Below are 22755 nucleotides of genomic sequence, written 5' to 3'. Positions count from 1 at the left end.
CTAAGAAATGAACCTAATGTCATGATAAGAAGAAAAATGTTATCAACAAATTATTTATCTAATAAAAACCATTGAGAATTCCAAAATGCTTGGAGTACAATTTTAACTTCATAACCGCAAGTCTGCAATTAGAAACCAATACAACAGCTACAAATTTACAACACAATGAACCGTTATATGTTCAGAAGTTACAGAAGAATGTCAAACCAAAAAAGTGCATCTCCTACTTTCCTGTTTCTTACAATGACAAGGAGACAAAATTCTATTTCTGCAACTAAATATGTAACACATTGCAATCAATCAACACATCTCACCTAGAAGATGATACCTCAACAGCTTTAAAAGTTGGATGGAGCAAACCAAGTTCATCTTTAACCTCAAGAGGATTATTAGTCTCATTCCTTATTCTCCTAACTCTCCTACTAACCAATGATTTATGTGTGAATCCATAAATCTGTAATATCTGATTATCACCGAAATTGAAAGCTCTGTCCATCTGCTTCAAGCATCTCTCAACAGGATAATCCCCAAACTTCCCACAAGGCTTACACCCCACAAAATGAGTCACCAATGGCCACCTATGATCACCAAAACCAGGATGATAATTCTCAATCATTTCCTCATATCTATCGACCAAAATCCCCCAATAACCATGCAAGTAATAACCATTCTCAAGATAAACCTTATCACCCCATTTTTCCTTCTCCTTAGCCAACAAATAAACCATAGCAGATTGATCATCCGCTTCAAAAACCGGCCTATCTTTGAGTTCGCGTGTAAGCACTTTCCCCGCTTCATCCCTAACTTTCCCTTTTGGTCCCATTGGTGCCCAAGCATCAAGAATATCCAATGACCATTGACAATTCCTCAACAAAAAACTACCGGTATTCAACCCAATCCAATTCTTCTGATCATAAACCATCTCATTCCAACCATGCATAACCAAATTAGAATCTTTATACTTCTCCCAAGGAACCTCAAAGGCCATATCGGTAAACATAGCATCACTATCCATCCACCATAGAAACTCCACTTCTGGGTGTGACAAAAGAAGCTTACGAATCAATGGAAGCTTTGCCCAAAAACCAGCCATTTCAGCATCAAAAAGAGCCATATTGTAAAAAACCTCAATACCATGTAAACGACAATAATCAATCTTGTTCTTAATCGACTTCAACAAGTAATGATCACCAACCGGATTCTCACATGATTTTGGCGATGACCCAGTTACCAAAAGCACACGAGGCTTTTCGGGTCGAATAAAATTTGGGAAATTGGGGTTTTCAAGAAGCCATTTTGATCTCTGTTCATCCCAATTCGAAATTTTTGGTCCTAAACGATAAGGCTCATTCAAGCTGCGTTTTTTGTCTTCTTCTTCTTCATCGACCAATATTGTGTTGATATCGAAAGCATTGTAATTGTTTGTTGAAGAAGTGGAACTATCTGAACGAGAAGAAGATGTTGATGTTGTTGTTGAATGAATCTCGCCGAGAATGCGGTGAGATGATTCGGGTAGCTTACGAGAGGTGAAACGGTTGCGAATGTCGACGAAATCTTGCTCCGGCGTACCGAATTTACCGGCGCCGATGGTGCCACGTAGGACAATAATGGTGAGGAAGAGACAGAGGATTGTAACCTTACAATGGTTGAGAAATCTCTGAAATTTTCTAGCTCTTTGAGGTCCCAAACATTTTTCTAACATTTTTTATTGTCGCCAATGTTGCTTTTTTGTTGTTTAAAAGCTCAAAAAGGGGAATGAATGAATGAAAAAATGAATGAAGAAACAGAACGGTGGGTTTTAGGATATAATTAGCGTTTATGTTTTGTTGTCGGTGAATAAATGAATGCAGAAACGCGGTTGAGTTGTTGATGAAGAGAAGAGATAACAAATAACAATTAACAAACCAGACAGACATGAGACAACAAGGGTTGGCTGGCGAAAGACACCAAAAGCATATTCTCTTGGTATATATACAAATAAGGAAAAAATTTCTCATTTCATTATATTTTTCCTATAATTTTTAATTTTCTATTTTGTCTAAATTTAGATTTATAAATATCCGAGACATTCTCGTGAGCTTAGTTCAGTTGGTAGGAACATTGTATTTTATTACAAGAGATCGAAGTTCAAATATCGGTCATCCTACTTTTCCACCTTGGTGGAATTTCTAGCTACTGCCTACTGGGTTAATTGACAACAACAGCAACAAAAAATCCAAGACATTGAGCTCAAATTGTTAGTGAACTCTTTATAAGGATGAATCGTTTGAAAAAAATCGAGACTTTATTTACCATGCGGTCGAAATCTGAGTTATTGATGTCTCATTCCCCCGGAAACAAGAGGGTTAACGCACAAATAAAAAAAAAAGATTTATACTATCATTGGAGCAAAACTCATTGAGTACCAATAGGTACTGCTTCTCAAATAGGTACTCTCTCTCCTTATTATAATATATTTTTGTGGGACCTGCTTATAAAGATGTAGAGGGTTAACACAAAAAAAAAAAAAAGATTTTTAACCCCTCTATTCTAAAAATCTTTTTTTTTTAAAATTTTTGTATATCGACGAAAATAATAAAGTCATCATGAACTTGTTCAAAAAAAACAAAGTCATCATAAACTCACATACACAAATGAAATAGTTGGAGTTCGAATTCCGATTGTGATATTTGACTTAATAATTTTAGCATTTTTTTGTCAATTAAATTAAACTAGTGGACTAACATTCGAAATATTTAACCTTAGCTTTACACTTCTATATTTACCTCTTTTTTCTCGAGTCATGTTTTTGCTGACTTAAACATCAAAGTATATTTGCAGGCACACTCTATCTTTTTTGGATCTGGATCCTCTCAAGTTCACTCTATATTGTTATCCGTCGTACCATCATCTCAACTATTTATCTTTTTTTCTCTTATTCAAAACTGTTTCTTTTAATTAATTTATGTTTTATACATTCTCGACCGATTGAATAAAGACTAAAAAAAGTTGACCTAATACAATAGAGAGAAGAGGATCTAATTCCATATTTTTTGAAGGATGTTTCACAGGGGGATTCTAGGGTGGGAGACCATGATAGGTCTCTCACCAATGCACCACAAGTTTTATGGATCGGATTGAATGTGTACATCATAATACGGTGTACTGTTAGTATTATATTATTATTTTAATTTTTTTGGAAAAAAGTTTTTGATTTTTTCCGGAAAAAAGTTTTCGATATTTTATCGGGAAAAATTTTCTATTTTTTCTTCGGAATAAAAGTTCCCGATTTTTGGGGAAAAAAGTTTCGATTTCAGATAAAAACAATTCCGGAGTTTTTTTGGAAAAAAAATTTCCGTTCTTTTTTCGGGAAAAAGTTTCGGATATTTTCCGGAAAAAAGTTTTAGATTTTTTTATGGAAAAAGTTCCCAATTTTTTGGGGAAAATAGTTTCGAAATGTTCACCTGAAAAAAATATTGCTGCTACAAAAAAGAGTGAAAAAACAGAAAATATTTGAAACTTTTTTTTCGAATAAAATATTGGAACTTTTCCAGAAAAATATCGGAAAATATCCGAAATTTTTTCCCGAAAAAATTGGGATTTTTTTTTTAAAAAAATAAATACAAAATAATATAATACTGACAGTACACCATAATATCTTACACACATTCAATCCGATCCACAAAATACATAATGCATCGGTGAGAGACCTATCATGTCTCCCAGACTAGAATCCGCGTGTTTCACATGGCACATGTTGTTATTAGATAAGAGTAGTATTTAATTTGTATTGAGTTGAGTGATTGAAATTTGAATGATGAGGATTGAATTTGGACAAGTAGAGGAGACAAGGTGGTTGAAACGAATCGCAAAGGCACACATAACATTACCAGCTCATATCTGGACGGTAGGGAATGCAGTTGTACTACTATTTTACTATTCATTATTCAGCACCTACTAACTACTACCTCTAGAAGATATTATTTATATCATTGACTATGACTATTCTCCTCGTATAAGTGTGGAAAGCAAGAAATTAGCGTGTTCATTTCATTCATTCATTCAATTCAACTTTCTGATGACGTTAACGATAGTACTGTTCATAGGACTAAGATAAAAATAAAAATTATTTTATGTTACGTAATATTCCTAAAAAAAAAAAAAAGAAATATTAGTATTAGGAACTCAGCGAAACTCGGTTTGGGAGAAGAAAAATAAAAGAAAATAAGAATAAGAATGGAGGGGTTGATGTCTCATTCTTCAAATTTTCTTCTTCCTCCTTCGGATAATAATTCCTCTGTTTCTCTTAAATACGCTCTCGTTATTCTAAATCAAAACCTCCCCAAATTCACTCCTCTGCTTTGGGACCATGGTATTTCTTCCTGCACCCTCACTCTTTTCTATATTACTATTGAATTCATTCATTCATGCATTACTTAGTTAGTTATTCCTAATTGATTGATTCTTTACAGCACATATACGAGTCTGCGCTGATGGTGGTGCCAACCGCGTGTTTGATGAAATGCCTCTTTGCTTCCCTAAACTTAATCCTTCCAATGTTCGCACCAGGTACTTTTTTTTCTTATCTTGTTTATTTATTATGTTCATGGTGGCAATACCACGCACTGTATTTTTCTATTTGATATTGTCATATTAAAGCTATGTGCCTATGCTATATTTCCTTATTTGTGTTTTCAGTTACTGGTTTTTCATATATTTTAATTATTATGTAATTGCAGTTACTATTTCATTTATTGGGAGGAAGTAAATGTTTGGTATTATGTATATGTTGAAAATTGTATGTAGATTACCTGTGACTGGTAGTCAGTCAACCATAGCTTTCAATGAGTTGATTTAACTTTTCTCACAAAGCACTTCTTTATGCTTTTGAGATTGATGTCATAGGGAGTAAGTACATGTTTGGATTCACTTTTGGGAGATCCAAAAGTGATTCTGGTGACCTCAAAGGCTCAAACTGATTTTGGTATGTTTAGTGTCCCGATTAGAATTGATTTTGAATCTAGAATTGATTCTAACTTGAGTTAAAATTTGTAGCTTTTGCCTCAAAACATGTTTTTTACACTCAAATTTATTGTCCAACATTTACCTGAACATATCCAAACATAAATAATTTTATCTTATACTCACTTTTACTAAAATCAAATTTTGCCACCATAGAACCAAATACATGTGAAGTTTATTTGTTGAACAACTGTAATGGACTCGCTAAAAGCTTTGTAAAAGTGATTGTTTTACTGTGCTACTGGCAGTACTTGTTTTATTTAGTTTGGTGACCTAGAGCTTGGTTTGCCATTATTTGTCTATGATTAGTCAGTTAAAAGTTTCCTATTATCTAACTGTTGAGGTTTCTGTCAGGTACAAGCCTGATGCAATCAAAGGTGACATGGATTCAATTAGGACAGAAGTACGTGATTTCTATGCAAAGCTGGTATCCCTCTCTATCTACATCTTTATGGTTTTTGTTTGTGAATGTCATGTAATGGAGACAATTATTTCAGAACTCAACTTTCTGGTTCATACCAAACTGTCATTATTGGTTCCTATGTTACTGCTACTTTGTATATAGTCTTCATTCCATAAAATCATGTCGAGGGTCTTAATGTCTTATGCTCTTTTGCTTCAAGCAGGGAACGAAGATAATTGACGAGTCTGAAGATCAGGACACCACGGATTTACACAAATGTGTTGCATACATACGTGACCTTACACCAGATACTGATAAATCAGAAGTAAGTTAAATATCTGGTGATACTTTATTATGTCTTTTGCAAGGAGAGGACAGGGGGGTGAACGGATGCCAATTTCAAATTTAGCCTTAGATAGTTTTTGGATAAATGAAATGAATTGAACCTTGTTTAGTATGAGCCCTTATCCCTGCTTAATAGTAAATAATCACTATAGTGCTATGTGTATTTGGCTGTACCTTATTGGAATTAATCTCAGCTGCTCTTATCTCTCAACATGATGGCAGTTGTGCATTCTTGCTGTTGGAGCACTTGGTGGGAGATTTGATCACGAGATGGGAAATATTAATGTGTTGTGTCGATTCTCCAACACACGTGTTATCCTTCTATCCGACGATTGCCTCATTCACCTTCTTCCAAAGAATCACTCGCACAAGATCTTCATTCAATCTTCTGTCGAGGGTCCACATTGTGGACTCGTTCCCATCGGGATGCCATCTGGAAGTTCTACAACCACAGGACTAAAGTGGGACCTCAGTAAGTATTGCATATTTTGCTGAATAATAATGCTATGTGATTGTTTTAGTTCCAAACCTGTAAATTTTTAACTGAATGAAAATGTGCTTCCCGAGGCTTTATTTTTATTGCGTGGCTGTTGTTAATCAGAGATATAGGATGGAATACTTTTCATGTGCTCCTAATGAGTAAATAAATACACTAATTATCAGTCTATTAGAATATCAACAATTGACGGTATATACATGATGCTTTTTATGAATCGTTATCCTTAATTTTTTTATCCAATCATCAAGTTGTAATCTTGTTTGTCACCGGAGTCTGATGGTTAGCATTTTATTTTGACAATTTCAGATGAAACGGAGATGAGATTTGGTGGTTTAGTAAGCACATCAAATATCATAAAAGGAGATATAGTAACAGTACAGTCTGATTCAGATCTTCTCTGGACAATTTCTATCAAGAAGCTCTAGGTTTTACATGTTGCATACTGCACAGACTTTGACATCTTCCATGTCTATTTCGATGGGTCTTATTCCATTGAATGGCCAGACTTTCTTCTGACCATTTTTTTATTAGATCGGCTGACCTTTGTTTATGTTTCTTTTTCTTTTCATTTACTGTGCAAATTATGGGAGGGTTGAAAGGGGATTATTCATTGATTTGGGAAATTATATTCCTAATAACCAATAAATCATGGAAGTTCAGGTAACAAAGAAGCTACTTATATTCCTTGACTCAGTTGTATGTTTTATTATCCATTGATGTAGTAAATCGAATAAGTTGACAGAAAAAAGTTGAAAATAAAAGAGGCGACCGCCTCCCGTTCTCGGACATCGATCTAAGAGGGGAACCAAGATACACAGGTAAGAGCTAGAGAGCTATGTGCTATCACGAATGTAAATGCCACATTTCCCTCAACTTGAGTTTTGGAATAATGATGAGTTCAATGGGGTTAGTAAACGGTGTTGCTCGAGTGACCAAGTATCCGTTAACTTAAATTATCTCAAATAAACCTCCAAATTCATGGCAGTCAACCTTAACATTGACAAATAAGAGTATGGGTTGAGAATATCCCAATTTTCCTATCTAACATTAATTATATTTTCTTAATTGTGTTTTATGTTAAAAATGACTTATATTGTATTACGGTGGGAGTAATAACGAGTACTCCAAAAAAAATAGTAATAATGATAATAACAGGTGGTTCTTTGGTCTTTCTAGTCAGTTCAGTCGCTTCTAATTCTATTCTACGGTATTTATTTACTCAGAATCCCATCATTAACCTGCAATTGCATAGGAAAAGTAAAGTTAATTGATTTTCACAAGCAACCTTCTTTTCATTCATTTTAATACCGTAATTTTAACAGGCAAAAATAATACCCCTTGTTTTGTTCACTATAACTTCTCCTTCCAACTCAAAACCCTATCTCTCTCTCACGCGCACACAATGACAGGAAACCAGAAATAATCTTCATTTTAAATGGTGAAGCCCAAGACTCTTCTATACTCTAAAGATGATGAAATAGTTCTTGTCAATGGCCTCCTAGATTTTAAATATACAACAAACATTGATCTGACGAAAATATTAAACGTGTTTTACAAAGTCCATATGCATTTGTTTAGCGTCAAAACTATTATGCAAAAGCAATTTCGCGATAAAATTTGTAAACTTAAGCATAAATACAAGGAAAACGTGAAAAAGAAAATTGGGAAAATCTGAAATGAGTGTTGAGAAAATTGGGATGTCCAGCTATTATTTTTTTTTTTTTTTGTAAATACATGTCGTTAGTAATCAGTTTTTTTAAGTCAGTTAATATTCTTTTTTGGTAAGTGGGAAGTGCTCAGCAGAGCGTCGACGATCTTACAGTGGTTGACGGTGGAGTTCCGACTGTTTAATTGACGACAAAGTTTCGGCAGTTGACCACTTCCCATCACCCGCTATTAATAATTTAAATTTTTTTTAGTCAGGTAGTATATTGATTAGAATAAGTGTCCAAGTTCTAACCCTGATTTCTGCCTATAAAATGCGATGTCCCAACCACAACCGAGCTAAGCTCGCAGAATCATTAATATTTTTTATTTTCTTTGGTACATTCATTAATATTTTTCTTAATATATAGAAAAAAATAGATATAAATCATATCAAATTTTAAATTTTGTAAAAAAAAAAAAACAAACTAAAATAAATCAATTTAACTATGTTTTCCAATAAAAAAAATAGAGGGGAATAAAGAAGAAATCTTTGTCAAAAGAAAAATAAAATCAAGAAATCAATCACAGAGCTCTCTACTCTTTCCCTCCTCCTCCGCCTTCTTTTTCACTCTCTCTGCTCTTTTCTCAATCGCACAACTTCATCCACCACACACCACACCCACAAATCAACATGGTAAGTACCTTTCCTTTTCCAACCTTTTTTTTTTTTCAACGAATACCTAGATCTTCATATTCTCTCTTCCCTTTCTTTCCCTCTCTCTTCAAACAAAAAAAAAAAACATTTTTTTTCTTCCGGAAACCCTAGCCGCATTCAACTTCCCCAATTGATCATAGGATGTCGTGTCGGTATCACAAACTTTTACGTTAAAAAGTTTCGAATTAGTAGGGTTTATGTTACTGTTACTGTTAGTTATATGATTACAGTTATGTTAATTTTTCATCTTTTTTTTTAATTTTTGCAGCTTCCTCTTTCACTTCTTAAGACTGCACAAGGCCACCCTATGGTAAGTAACCAAAACCTTTTCTTTATTTTACCTTGTTGTGATGTTCTGTTTGATTTATAATAAATTGTGGTTTTTTTATTGTTGTTAAATGTTTTTTTGAACTTTTTGTTACAGTTGGTGGAGCTGAAAAATGGAGAGACTTATAATGGTCACTTGGTTAATTGTGATACATGGATGAACATTCATCTCCGGGAAGTTATTTGTACCTCTAAAGTAATGTTCTTTTTTAAGTGTCCTTGTTTTGTGTTTTTGTAATTTGTTGTTATTGAAAGGTTGGTTTGTTGATTTTGATTGTTATTGACAATGTAGGATGGAGACAGATTTTGGCGGATGCCCGAGTGTTATATACGAGGCAATACGATTAAGTACCTTCGTGTTCCTGATGAGGTATGTAATGGTGGTGGTGCTTGCTAAGATTTTAGTTGTATAAAAAGAGATTAAGGGATGTGTAATGTTTGTGTTGATCAGTTTGACGCTGACATCCGATGAGAATTCATTATTTTGCCACTTTATATGTTAGTTTACACGGACAGTGCACTCCCTTAAAATCATTTTAAAAAATCATTGGTGAATAGGTTGTTAAGAAGGCGAGCCTTGGCAATTGGCACAATAGTAGAGTTGCTAGTTAATACCATGTGATCTGTTGGTCATGGGTTTAGTCAGGGGGGAAAAGCCTTGTGCTTTAGGGTTTACGGCTGTACTCATCAGTCATCAAACCCCAAAATTGTGGGAGCTTCTGCATTAGGCTACCCTTTTAGTGAATCAGCTGATGTTGATAATTTGTTAAGTGATTTCTAAGTTGTATGTACTTTTTTGTCAACTAATTTTGCTCTATTGCCTTTTCTTTTAGGTTATTGACAAAGTTCAAGAAGAAACCAAGAGCCGCACAGGTATGAACCATTGTTTTTATATGTAGTTGGTTTTGAGAGTTTTAGAGTGTGTCGTGTGGGTCTGAGTGAAAAATCCTACATAGAATAGGAACGATCAAGCTGAGGAGGATATAATGTGGAAGGAACTATGAATCTGATACCTTTAGATTTTGGGTTGAGGTTGAGATATGGTATTTAAGTCCATTAAAACATCTCTTTAGTGTTTTGCATGCGCCATAGCAAACCCATCAAACTTCTCTTGTTGGATCTAGCAGTTGGTCTTTATCTTGATATGTAAATTGATTTGGTGGTTTACAAGGGGAAAAAGAATATTTACATGCTTGTTATAACAAAGATGCATATAATTCGTAAGCAAAAAAAAAAAAAAAAAAAGATGCATATAATTTTCTTCTGATTGATTCCGACATTTTTCAGGTCACGTCTATTTTGTTTATAAATTAGCAAATGATAAATTTATATTCCCACATAATTTGAAATGCCATTCATGCATGCAGCCTTCCAGTTATATAAAAAGTTAAGTTATCTGATCAGTGTCACCCTTTTCAGATCGCAAGCCACCTGGCGTGGGACGTGGTAGGGGAAGAGGGGGAGGTAGGGAGGAAGGTGCTGGTTCTGGTGCTGGTGGACGCCAACCAAAAGGTATTGGGCGTGGTTTTGATGATGGTGGTGCTAGAGGAGCTGGAGGCCGAGGTAGGGGTAGCCAAGGTGGAAAGCCTGGAGGAAGCAGAGGTAAACCATAAATGCACTCATTGTATGTTTTACCACCTCTATGTGTATTCTTTTCTATCTTAAATTATGTTTTTGTTACGATACAGAAGACTAAATATCAACCTTTATTTATACTTATTAGGGAAATGCTAACGAGTGCCAGTGCCCCCGGGGCACTCGTTAAGCAAGCAGTAAATTTTTGTGAATTTTTTATGGAAATGTGTGAAGTCAACACATTGGGAATTGAAATGTTTCACTTTTTGAATAAATAATTTCTTTAAATGGAATGCTTAAATAGTGCCCCGGAGGTAGTCGTTAGCAAGACCCTACTTCTTATACTAGATTTATAATCTTAATCAAATAAAGAAGCAAACCACAAAATATAAGAAACTACGGAAGCTAATTGTAAGAAATAATTTAATATACTTTGAGAATTGAGATATTATAAGATATTTATCATATATTCTAGTACATCAAATTGACTATGTCAGAGTTCAAAGAGTTTCCTGCTACTATTATCTTTTATTTTCATCTGGACTAGATGTGCTCCTTGATATATAAGTAAATTATTCAGCATAAAAGCTTATTATTATTGAAAAACTCCTTACTAATTCTACAATTTGTTGGCTTTGATGTTAAGCTTTATTGTTGGAGAATTGCATATATAATATATATGCCTTTTTAACATGGTTCCTTGAAGTTAAAGCTTGTATATGAATCCAATACCTTTTGCTTCTTTTTGTAGGTGCTGGACGAGGTAGAGGTTGATCTAAGCAAGTGATATGAAGTGTGAACTACATCCAATGGGCCAGTTTGCTACTTTTAGAGGCATTTGTGCTTTTTCTTTATGCGTACCTGCAACAGATTTCACTGCCCGTGTTTCATGTGAATCCTTGGATTTTAGCTTTCAAGTATTTTTCTTGTATTTATAGTCTCAAAAATGTTGGTGCTATTATATATTATTATTTGAGGAAGGATTTTGTCATTGCATCAACTTCTAATGCCTTCCCAATGGCAAACTATTTTTTTCTTTTCAATAGTGGCAAGAGCACCTAACCTTTGTATGCTTAAGGATAGTCCTTTAACAATTGTAGATGAAATGTTTTGGAGGGGTTTTAACTTGAACTAATGTTCTAGTTTAGTTAAAAATTATCTGTTTTTTTTTTCTTCTTCTGAGGTTGAATGATGATTTAAATTTTAGAGTAACCATGAATTTGCTAAAAAGTTGCAGCAGTTATGTGTCCAATTTGATTGATTCTTGTGTGTTTTGGGGGAGGAGGGGTCGGGGTAACCTTTGATCCCACCTCATATTTATCACATAATTCAAGAGTTGGATTGGTTAATTTCTTCTTTTTTTTCTTTTTCTTCATCATATTATTATTTGGTGTCTATGAAGTGTCATTTTAGTTGTAAGAATTTTTCCATGTAACTTTAGTTCAAATCTTCTCATAAACAATTGTAAAATGTTAGTATCGTTTAATTTAATGATTATCACGAGCTACCTTCCCTTCTGCCCTTTGTCCCGAGAAGCACTTCGCTTTGTTATATGCATGCTAATGGGGCAAGTATGTTTCTCATTGTGGTTCACCTTCATATTTTTTGTGGTCTATTTCATGCGAATACCACGAAAAATGGAAGATGACCTTCTTTCTTAATGAGCTCTCTCGATTGACTTTATCGGTAGGCTATGGATTACAAGAATTCCTGCACCTGTTTCTCGTGTTGTCGTCCAGCTCCCGCCCATCACCATCATTTTTTCATGTGTTCTAGTGTGCATGTTCATATGATTCCATTATTTTGAAAATCACTCACAAACCACCCAACTGTGTTTATTTGTTTTAAAGGTAAGAGGCATAATTTCCTATTCTGGAAGTTCCAACATAACAAGATAAATTCAAAACTTGAAGATATTAGAAGTCCTAATATGTGCGACATCAACATGGTTGCATACACGTGTGATGCAAATCAACCTCCTTGTATGAAACAAAGATACAGAAAAATAGGAAGAAATTGATGAAGATTTTTGTCCTTGGATAATATGAATCAATATATGTTACATGATGAATAAACAGGGGGCTTATGTAAAACGCCCCGTTACAAATATTACATGGAGTAATACATAAAAATACAACTTTTTTAAAAATCCATCACATCCTAACCCAAGTTCAGTGAAAACAAAAAAGCTAACTAAATTAACCCCAGAAAAATGACCCTTTGGCATCAAACTGTTTAAGTAGTTAATAACACAGGGGCAGCAGTATTAGTAGGGATGATGACGATTTTTCTTGCAAGTTCTTTCTGGTTTCATAATCAATGAACTTGAAATCCAAGATTGATTTTTTTGAGGGGAATCATCAGACAACCAACAACATAGTCTTCCATCTTCCCCACCCGTCCATCCAAAAATGCCCGAGCTATGACTACTACTGCTACCGATTTCATTATGAACTCTGGACATAGGTAGAACACTTCTAACAATACCTGTATGGCCACCTTCGAGAATTGCTTCTGCAGCTCCAATTGTTGCCATTCCATTGTAATTTACAGGAAAGTAACCCAATGTACCCGCATTTGTGCCGCCAATCAACCATAGTTTTTCGGCTTCTTTGGAGTAGTGACAATCAACAAAATAGTCAACCTGCCAAAATAAAGTATATATCAGTTTTTGGCCAAGGATTGGACAGTAGTATAATATTTGGACCTGTTTGAATTAGCTTATCTGAGCTCATGAAAATAGCTTATGACATGTCTACAAGTTGTTTCAACTTATTTCCATAAGCTCTCCATATTAGCTTATAAAAACAGTTTCTAGCTTCATGACAATAGTTTGACTTTATCTTATCTGAAAAAGCTTATGTATAAACATTTAATTAAAATGTTTATCCAAACAGAGCCTTAACATGGCTGAAAAGCATACGAAGCAAAGGCTCTCCTACAAGGAAAACTCGAAAGAATCAGCCTTAAAGAGAGCTATAGTTCTTACAACCCCCTCCATCCTTTCTTTGTTCCAATCTATCTTATATGACAAGCAATGACAGATCATCTGCATAAGATGTCTGTGCATCACCTTACATTATTTATTATGAGATAAAACTAGCCTTTGGCAACAAGTAGATGTCATGAATTTGAGTTGTGAAATTAGCCTTTGGCAAATGCAAGGTAAGGCTGGTTACAATAGATACAACAGATAAAATCCTTCCTTGAACTCTACTGTGGTAATAGCTTTATAATACCGTGTTGCCCTTAAAGCTATATTTTTCATGTATGAAGTGGAAAGCCTTTGAAGTTAAAAAAAATAAGCATATTCCATCAAATAGGAAGGAAGGAAGAAACTCACATGATCCAAATTCCAACTTTCAGAAGCTAAAGTCCGTGCATCTGAGAAGTTTACTTCATTTCTACTATCTTTCCAGTCCCAGATACTACATAGAAGAGTAGAATGAATAAATGAAATATAAGAATCAGACACAATATGCGTCATTGCAAATTAGTAAACTCTATCTAACAGTTAAGGAAAAAAAAACCCATTAATGGAGATAACCGTACCCAAGAGTTTCAATATGTGTTAAACACCAAAGTTTCTGATAATTTTCTTCAAAAAATCCCACCTTTGCAATTGAAGTCCCCACATTAATCACCTGCATGTTTGTAAACAACAAATTTACGAATTTAGAATGAGAATCTATCTCCAGTTAAAAAATACAAACGACAAAAGAAACCTGTTATTTTTCAAAGTTTTGAGCTTTAGCTCTGCACATGCAAGCATCATAGTGTTAATAGGGTTATTAATATCAATTTCATTGTTAATTTGCATACTGTAGAAGTAAACTACACACAATCCTATTCTAATGATTACTTATCTAATTTTATTTTAATATATTTGTCCATTCAAAAAAATTGTAAATTGCAAGAAATATCAACTGAAGGAAATAAATTCGAGTCCCAGACATACTAAATCTAGATGATCATCATCATCAATATCTCCACTGGTATCAAATATGCAGATCAACCCGTCTACTGAAGCCGAAATGAGCTTGCCTGGTTCACCAGGGACAAAATGAACCTAAAATCAATCACATATTTTCAACAAATCAGACATGAATTCATCAATCACATTTGATAATCAAATAATTAAAATCATTGTCTAGTAAAGAATCAAAGCTAGTATAAGAACTTCCTAAAGCTTTATCTAGATTAATATTAAAAATGGCTTCATCTTATGTACATATTTCAAGTAACAAATATTTTCTTCTTATTCCAATATCTTTGATTCTATAACAGTTTAAGAGCAAGAAATGCCTACAGCAAGTAGAAAAGTTCAATCACTCCAACTAACAATATCAAACCCAGAATATGAGGATTCGGCTATTTTGTTTCAAAAACCTATAAGGAATATCCTCCATTATCTGGTTACAGAAATATTCCAAGCCATTTTCGCCAGTGTTAACTACAATTCCATCATCAGATCAAGTTTTAGATTAAGATATAAATCGTCATCAAATGTAATTCAAACATAACATACCTGAGTAACATCGTCCACATGAGAATCTTCCAGGCATGCCATTTGCTTGTTATATCTCCGATCCCATATGAGTACCTGATCATAATTAAACATCAGGATATAGCTTGCATACCAGTTTAAATCATTTCGCACAGTATCTATCTATCACCAAGCTATAACAAAAACCAAAAGCAAACCTGTGAATCACAACCAGCAGCAATTAAATTTCCACAAGGTCCTCCAATAGAAAAGCTGAAGATTTCTTGTGAAGGACCGGCATTGATGGTAGAAACCTGCAGACAGCAAATATATCATAAGTCCCATTGGATTGACTTATTTGAACTTATCTACTGACATAAACACTTCCTTGTAAGACTATTTGGAAGAGCTTAAGGCTCTGTTTGGGAAGACACATAAGCTACCTTATAACTTATAGCTTATAAACGCATTTGGTTAAAAAAGCTCTGTTTGGTAACAGTTTTTCAAAAAGAGCTTATAATTTATTTTACTAGCTTATAGCTTATTTTTCAAACGCTATTTCAAGTAGCTTATGAGCTTATAGCTTATATAACTTATCATTTTTTCTTCCAATTTTACCCCTATCATCTTACTTGAAAACATTAAATATTAATTAAACATATCTTTTTTAGGTCATTTCATACTCAAGCTAGTTCAGCCGCTAATTTTACCAAACACTACATTCAATCAACTAGCTTATTCGCTATAAGCTAAAAGCTAGCTTATAAGTTCATCCGCTATAAACTAGCTCATCAGTTATCCGCTATTTTTACCAAACAGAGCCTAAGAAAACAGCTTATGACATGTCCATTAGCTGTTTTCAGCTTATTTTCATAAACTTCTTATGATACCTTATGAAAACAACTTGTTATATGAAAAAAAATACTTTATCTACACAAACTATAACTATGGAGTAAATATTACAAAAATGACAACAAATGAAATTAACCTGCTGAAAGGTTCTTGTGTCCCAAGCTCTGATAGTACCATCTGAAGAACATGAGCTTAGAATATGAGGATCATTAGAATGACCCGAAAACAAAATCTGATTGATAGTTGCAGAGTGACCCTTGCACTCTCCATAATATTGACCCAACACCGGTGAATACAATTTCACTGCATTCGTTGACAGTGAAACCGCCATTGCACTCCAATCATCCCTTCCATTCACAAACAAAAAAAAAATCACATAAATTAGAACCCCAATTGATGGGCAAGAATAAAAAAGTGAACTTTTTCAATTTTGAATGAAGTTTGAGTATTATTTAAAAGCTAAAGAAGAAAGTGAAAAGAACATACTTTGGGATGATTTGGAAAACATAGTCTTCGCCGAAATTAGTTTGAATGGAGTTTTTAAGACCGAAGCGTTTAACGTTGTTGGGTGTGGGCGAAGGTTGTTCCTCAACATCCATGGCCGCAATTGTTTCCATGTTTTGTTTCGGTTTCTACGAGGTGCAATTGCAGAGGAAGAAGAAGAAGAAGAAGACGAGGGTTTTAGGGCTTTGATCAGCTACGATGAGGTCCAGTTAAGCCTCACCTAAAGCCCAATATTGTTGTATTGTTTTTACTTTTATTTAGAATAAATAAATTTACTTGTATATACGTATATTCTAATAATTTTTTTTTTAATAGACAAAATAACAAAGACATTGAAAACTCACACACACAAAGTGGAGTGATCGGGGTTCAAATCTCGGCCCCGACGTTCAACACTAGCAATTTCGACATTTATATCTGTTGAGCTAAGATTTATGTACTATATTCTAATAATTCTATCCAAGAAGAAAAGTTACTAAAGGATTTGCAAAATGAGTTTTATGCATAACCTACTAGTTATGAAATGTTGCACTTATAACAAATTTTTTTGGTTACCATGTTATAAGAATTGGTCTTTATTAGACCTAAATTTGTGGTTTGAGGGTTAATTGAGTGGTTGAAGATAGTGAACAATCCACTAAGGGCATGGTATACATGCAAACACCCCAATGATTAAGTGAATAAGATTCGTTAGTGTGAGATTTTTAGGGATAAGAATAGTGTACATGAATATGAATTATAAGTGAGGATTAAGCAACTACTAAAATATTATTGAAGGGGACGAGACACTATTTGAGAATTAGGATTTTAGGAAAAAATATTTATATTGTATGAGCCTAGTCACTAGACAACTTGACAATTTGTGAGAGAATCCCCGTCAATTTCAAATAATTTCATTGAGAACAACGCAGAGAACAAGGCAAATTATTGTTAGTTTTATAAATTTTCAAACATTAGTGTATATTATAGGGCAGACCAGTAATAATAGTAACCAGCACTTCAAAGTTCAAACACTTCCGCGCATGCTTTGACAGCATCATCATTGATTTCTCCATGCAGTACTTAGTTGGCTTGAAAATCATTTGGAACACATTCTCTGAGAACTTGATCTCTCCATTTATTTGATACTAGGAAAGACTAAAGACAGACTAAGATTCTCTGTTACACATAATACTTTTAAAAGATAAAAGAAATCATTAATATTATTAATTGATATGACTATTTTATTTAACTTTTACTTTTTTTTTCATTCATGTATGTGTACCTAAATGCATTTCATTTGCGTAAACTTTTACTTTTTTTTCCATTCATGTATGTGTGCCTAAATGCATTTCATTTGCGTTTATGCACATCTAAGAGTTCCTCTGCGTTACCATACCTTTTTGGTGATAAAAATAGAGTTTTAAGTATAACATGTACTTTCCATGTTAAGTAGAAACATGTACTTTCCATGTTAAGCTGTAATCAGTGTTGTGCACTGCAGAACTTTTGCAAATTCTGTTCTAAGTGTCAAATTTGAGTAAACATGATCCTTCAACAATACTGGTATTTTGACAAGAATGACTAAATCTTATGGAAATTCTGTCACTATTTTCATAATTTTTTTTGTAAAATCCATCAAATTTGATGTGTGAAATAAAATCAAGTGAAATATTATAACGTTTTGAATCAAGACAACCCTGGCTAGAAACAAATCACCGCCATTCATTCATGCATTAAATAAATCTCAATTATACAATATCCTACGGTTAAGTCAACAAAGCAAAGAGGACACAAACGTCTCCCACTTAAACTACCACCGAATGGTACATAGAGGAAAAATTCACTCAGACAATCTTTATAAGCATCTTGAAATCTTGCACTGCAAGGTTATTATGTGCTTGGAGTAGCTTCTTTACTCTCTGTGGCTGCCTCACCAGCTATCTTGACAGCATCATGCTCAGTAGCAGCTTGTTCTCCAGGCTTCGACACCTCTTGATCTATACAATTGGCAAAACACAAATATTTCAGTTAGCCCACACAATTCCAATGGTCCAGAAAAAACAATACCAAATATCTTGATGATATTTTACAACTGCAACATGTCTTTCTAGTATACACACTTATCATGGGCATTTTGTCATAAAAAGGATTATAAACAGACAGAAGAGCCAAATACACAATAGTAATGTCAAGCAATGAGAAAACAGAAACTAAAGAGGTAAAAAAATGCAACAAAATGATAATAAAAAACTAAATGACTTCAATAAAAATCCTCTTTTCTTTATTTTCCTTATCCTAGTAGAATGCCCTCAAATTGAAATTAACAAGCCGCTAGTATATTACATATAAATTTCGAATTTAATCTCTGATTTGTGTAAATACATAAATGTATATGTATTAAGTTTTTTTTTTAGTTTCCAGAAGTTCCATGCAGTAGTAAAACATGATAGAAGCTGTAGTGCTACTTAATCAACTCCAACTTAGTTTCACTCTTAATCCTCAATCCTCATGTTAACAACCAATTTAAGATACCCATATGTTAACAAAAATACATAATAATAACCGATATTTAACATATCCTACAACAAAAAGATGTTACTATTGCTTTAAATAGTAAGCTACCTTGCTACTACATACAAGCATATTATATTAACTTACTAATAACCAAGTATCATGTGCAGGGAACACACACACACACCACACAAACACAGAGATCAACCACAAAAATGAAATTGTGCATGCATACCTTCATCGTCACTTTCGTCAACATCATCCAATGCATCACCACCCATCCCAGCAAATTTCTGCAGCACACACAAGTAATTAAGTAATTACAACATATAACATAAAAAGAAAAACAGCAAATCAATTGAAAACATCACTTACAGAGAAGTCCATTCCTCCTAGTCCTCCCATTCCTCCCAATCCTCCCAATCCTTCCATTCCGCCAAGGCCTCCCATTCCACCCAAGCCTCCCATTCCACCCAGGCCTCCCATGCCTCCCATTCCATCATCGCCAAATTTCTGCAGCAGCACACAATGTAATTACAATGTATAACATCAACAGAAGAACATAAAATAAATTATATGAATACACCATACATGTAGAATTTCTTCCTTCCCATGGGATCATGACACATCCAATGAATAAAATGTAATATCAACAAAATGATAAAACTGAGAAATAAAGAACATATTACGTACCGAGAAATCCATTCCTCCCATGTCCACATCACCAGCTGAAAAACAAAAAACAAAAGCAATTCAATCAGATTTCAAACAAAACTATATTAACTTTCTATACATTAAAAAAGTTTCACGTGACACGAAATGCATACCTTCATCCTCATCTTCATCAGCCCATTTATCCCAATCTACTTTCACATAATGTGGAGGCTTGCCTTCTCCACGCAGCAACTTCTTCCACCATCCACTCTCCGCCTTCTGCACTACACAGAATATGCTTCGCACTCCTACATTGATTTTGCTCTCCTGCAGCCAGATAAGATAGTGGTCAAGGAAACACATTAAAGACAAGCACAAGACCATAACTTTGAAAGCAAATCATAACCACAACAATTATAAAAAAAATGTGAAGATAAAAAATAGTAACCACCTACATAAGCAGTCATGTACGAAACCGAGTTATTAAGGATGGTAAAAATATTTAAAAAGGATGCCATGGTATAAAAAATTTGGGAAATTTTCTCACCTCTACATTAACCTTGTCAAAGAGCTCCAGTTTCAGCTCATACTGATTGTCACCAGCTCCAGCACTGCCAGAAAAGATAAAATCACCTTCTGGAGTAAGATCGACTTTAGCATCTTTGGAATCAGCCAACTGCACTGTGATGTAGACCTTGTCTACTCTCTGTGCCCACTTAACCTCAGGATGACGACTGCATCATAAAGTACAACCATAAATAAATGAGCATATAAATCATAAGCGAGATATCCATTTTAAATCATAAAGCACAATCAAAAACAATTTTTTTTAACTAATTGAAGGTGAACAAGCTAAATAGTCATATGAAACCTAGAAAGCAAATTTGACATAAAAAAGCATATTTTCCATCACAATCTGCATCGATGACCACAGATATATGATTTAATTATTAAGTTCAACATACCCCTTATTTAAATTAAGGAAAAAAAGGAATTTTTACATCAAATTCAAAGTGAAGGTAACAAATCTGCAAAGATTCAGAATAATTTTCAACAGACAACATAACAGATTATAAAAATCAACAATTTAATCGATGAAAACACGATTGCAAGCTTATAACATAAGAATTAGAACGATAAGAAGAGGAAAATGGAAAAACGATTGAAATTAGGGATTTGGAGAAGAAGACGAGAAAAGCAAAACGAAAGAAGACGTGAAGATAAGCTAAGAGAGAATCGTAGATGTAGGGTTTGGAGTAGGTACCTCATGATGTTAGATTTGATTGAAGAAAATCGAAGAGGAAAAAGGTAGGCACTGTGTAAAACCCTAATTCCTTATTTGGTTGGCGACAGAAAAAACCCCAAATATGACACTTATTCAGCTATCACTTTAGGAACAGGGGTATTTATAGGATGGTTTAACTATGACTGTTGATATTTTATGACACAATCACTTCTAGTACTTTCCCCTACACGAATCACTCTCTAGATTTAATTTAAGAATATGCTTAATTCATCATGGACTAAACTCTTTGGATTGTGATTAATTAATTAAGCCCAAATATGTGGGTTTTCTGTAACCCAACTTTCACTTTGGGGATTGTTGCTACTTGCACCTACGTTTTTCTAATACATAACTTTGTGTTTTTTTTAACCTTTCGGTTCCGAGGAAGGAGGTTTGATAAATCGAAGTTTGACCTTGAGGTAAGTAAAATTTGAAAACAAAAATTCATTCGAAAAGTTGAACTCATGTTCTCTCGAATGATTTGTCCTAAGCCGAACACATTAATTACTTGAGCGTTGAGCTCAATTACTTGGTGATCACTGATCACACCTGATGAGATCATGACTTCACTAAGAATATGGAAGGAAACTCATAAAAAAATACACCACAATATTTTGGTAACTTACTGTTCTTATTCCTAATCCTATTGGGCAAGAGAAATTATTCAACTTGAAGACATAAATTGGATGAAGCTCAATTCACATAATAAGAAGCATTCATAGGCTAATTTGTGGTCTAATAATATTGGACTAAGAAAATAATTAAGTCCACTTTTCTTTATTTTATGTGATTTTCATTTTTTGTATTGAGTGGATTTTTAGATGACCTTTAGTTTCCTCATAGCCTCTCTAGATGCTTCATAGTAGTGTTCTAAATCATTATAGTGGCTAGTGGAAATGTTTATAGTAGCTAGTGGAAATTTATATAGTATTTTCTAATACATATGATAAATGCATGGTAGTGGGAAATAAATTCTACTATTTCAAGATTAGACTATATAAAGCTCTCATGTACTTCTCATTCTCAATCATATTCTTGTGAGAAATTTTCTTTTATTCTTGGGGTCAATCTCATATATGTTCCACATTGCTCGATAACTTTGGTTATACTGATAGGTCGCGGTTAGGATCAAGTTTCTTTCGTGTTTTCAAGACTAGTGTCAAGTTTTTTTTCTGTTTACAAGATAGGTCGCGGTTAGGGTCAAGTTTCTTTGGTGTTTTCAAGATTAGTGTCAAGTTTCTTTCCTGATTACAAGACTATCCTACGTATTCACATATCAACACCCCTTCCTGTTTCACCACACACGAGAAGCCTTGAGATTTTACAGCCCCATTTGATGCCCCCGCAGGCGGGGAATTTTCCTCACTTGAACCAGGGAGTGAGGAAGTAAGTCTCTTTGAGGTTATATTCATTCAGGGACCGGATGAGAGTGTGATTCTTCTCCCATCCCATGGGACTCAAGCCACCGGCAGTATACTAAAGTGACTTTTATGTGTGTTTGTTATGTTTGTCTTGCTCATAATACTCACAACAATGTTAAGCTTAATGTTGTTGTTACATTTGTTTTATGATTCAATTTTAAATATTTTTCTACTATCATTTAAGAAAATGTTAATTTCTAAGTTGATAGAGTTCACGTGAGGACTGTCGGGGCATGAACTGAGGAAAAGCTCCCATGGTGAGAAACAGATACCGGGCAGTTTGGGCCGGGAGTGTTGGAAGTACTCTCCACCTAGTCGACATTTGTACTCTCCACAAGCCTTCTTCCCCCCAACCCCCACCGCGAGTTTCTACCACCATCTTCTCTGAACCTGAAAGTTTACAAAGTCTCCAATCCTCGCCAAAAGTTCATGTTATATCAAAGGTACAAAGATCACATCAAACCTATATTAAATGACCTAAAGAGTAATTAAACCAAACAAATAGGATTTCATATGGTTAGACAAATAAGTTATTCATTCTTAATAGC

General features: G+C 34.2%; 5 protein-coding genes across 5 annotated transcripts; 2 read left to right on the top strand and 3 right to left on the bottom strand.

Annotated features, from left to right (window-relative positions):
• Nucleotides 1-310: 310 nt before the first annotated feature.
• Nucleotides 311-1702, bottom strand: LOC123892688 (xyloglucan 6-xylosyltransferase 2-like). The gene has a single exon (XM_045942538.1). The coding sequence runs from the start codon at nucleotides 1700-1702 to the stop codon at nucleotides 311-313; it is 1392 nt and encodes a 463-aa protein (XP_045798494.1).
• Nucleotides 1703-3997: 2295 nt separating this feature from the next.
• LOC123892635 (thiamine pyrophosphokinase 2) lies at nucleotides 3998-6941 on the top strand. Its single transcript, XM_045942478.1, has 6 exons — nucleotides 3998-4351; nucleotides 4452-4548; nucleotides 5356-5428; nucleotides 5628-5729; nucleotides 5972-6221; nucleotides 6555-6941. The coding sequence occupies exons 1-6, from the start codon at nucleotides 4216-4218 to the stop codon at nucleotides 6671-6673; spliced, it is 777 nt and encodes a 258-aa protein (XP_045798434.1). The 5' UTR covers nucleotides 3998-4215; the 3' UTR covers nucleotides 6674-6941.
• A 1495-nt stretch (nucleotides 6942-8436) lies between these two features.
• LOC123893177 (sm-like protein LSM4) lies at nucleotides 8437-11667 on the top strand. The gene is made up of 7 exons (XM_045943103.1): nucleotides 8437-8589; nucleotides 8879-8920; nucleotides 9035-9133; nucleotides 9230-9307; nucleotides 9771-9810; nucleotides 10357-10539; nucleotides 11264-11667. Exons 1-7 carry the CDS (start codon nucleotides 8587-8589, stop codon nucleotides 11284-11286), a joined length of 468 nt encoding a protein of 155 aa, XP_045799059.1. The 5' UTR covers nucleotides 8437-8586; the 3' UTR covers nucleotides 11287-11667.
• Nucleotides 11668-12518: 851 nt separating this feature from the next.
• On the bottom strand, nucleotides 12519-16589 carry LOC123892743 (WD repeat-containing protein GTS1). The gene is made up of 8 exons (XM_045942602.1): nucleotides 16337-16589; nucleotides 15987-16197; nucleotides 15217-15312; nucleotides 15041-15115; nucleotides 14471-14581; nucleotides 14065-14156; nucleotides 13856-13940; nucleotides 12519-13156 (listed from the first exon to the last, which is right to left on the bottom strand). The coding sequence occupies exons 1-8, from the start codon at nucleotides 16465-16467 to the stop codon at nucleotides 12779-12781; spliced, it is 1179 nt and encodes a 392-aa protein (XP_045798558.1). The 5' UTR covers nucleotides 16468-16589; the 3' UTR covers nucleotides 12519-12778.
• Nucleotides 16590-18038: 1449 nt separating this feature from the next.
• LOC123889790 (uncharacterized protein OsI_027940-like) lies at nucleotides 18039-20972 on the bottom strand. Its single transcript, XM_045939287.1, has 7 exons — nucleotides 20766-20972; nucleotides 20049-20235; nucleotides 19675-19828; nucleotides 19541-19575; nucleotides 19223-19360; nucleotides 19083-19140; nucleotides 18039-18333 (listed from the first exon to the last, which is right to left on the bottom strand). Exons 1-7 carry the CDS (start codon nucleotides 20768-20770, stop codon nucleotides 18227-18229), a joined length of 684 nt encoding a protein of 227 aa, XP_045795243.1. The 5' UTR covers nucleotides 20771-20972; the 3' UTR covers nucleotides 18039-18226.
• Between the last annotated feature and the right edge of the window lie 1783 nt (nucleotides 20973-22755).

Source organism: Trifolium pratense, linkage group LG6, assembly GCF_020283565.1.
Source record: "Trifolium pratense cultivar HEN17-A07 linkage group LG6, ARS_RC_1.1, whole genome shotgun sequence".
Lineage (NCBI taxonomy): Eukaryota > Viridiplantae > Streptophyta > Magnoliopsida > Fabales > Fabaceae > Trifolium > Trifolium pratense.
This window is presented reverse-complemented; position numbering and strand designations above follow the sequence as displayed.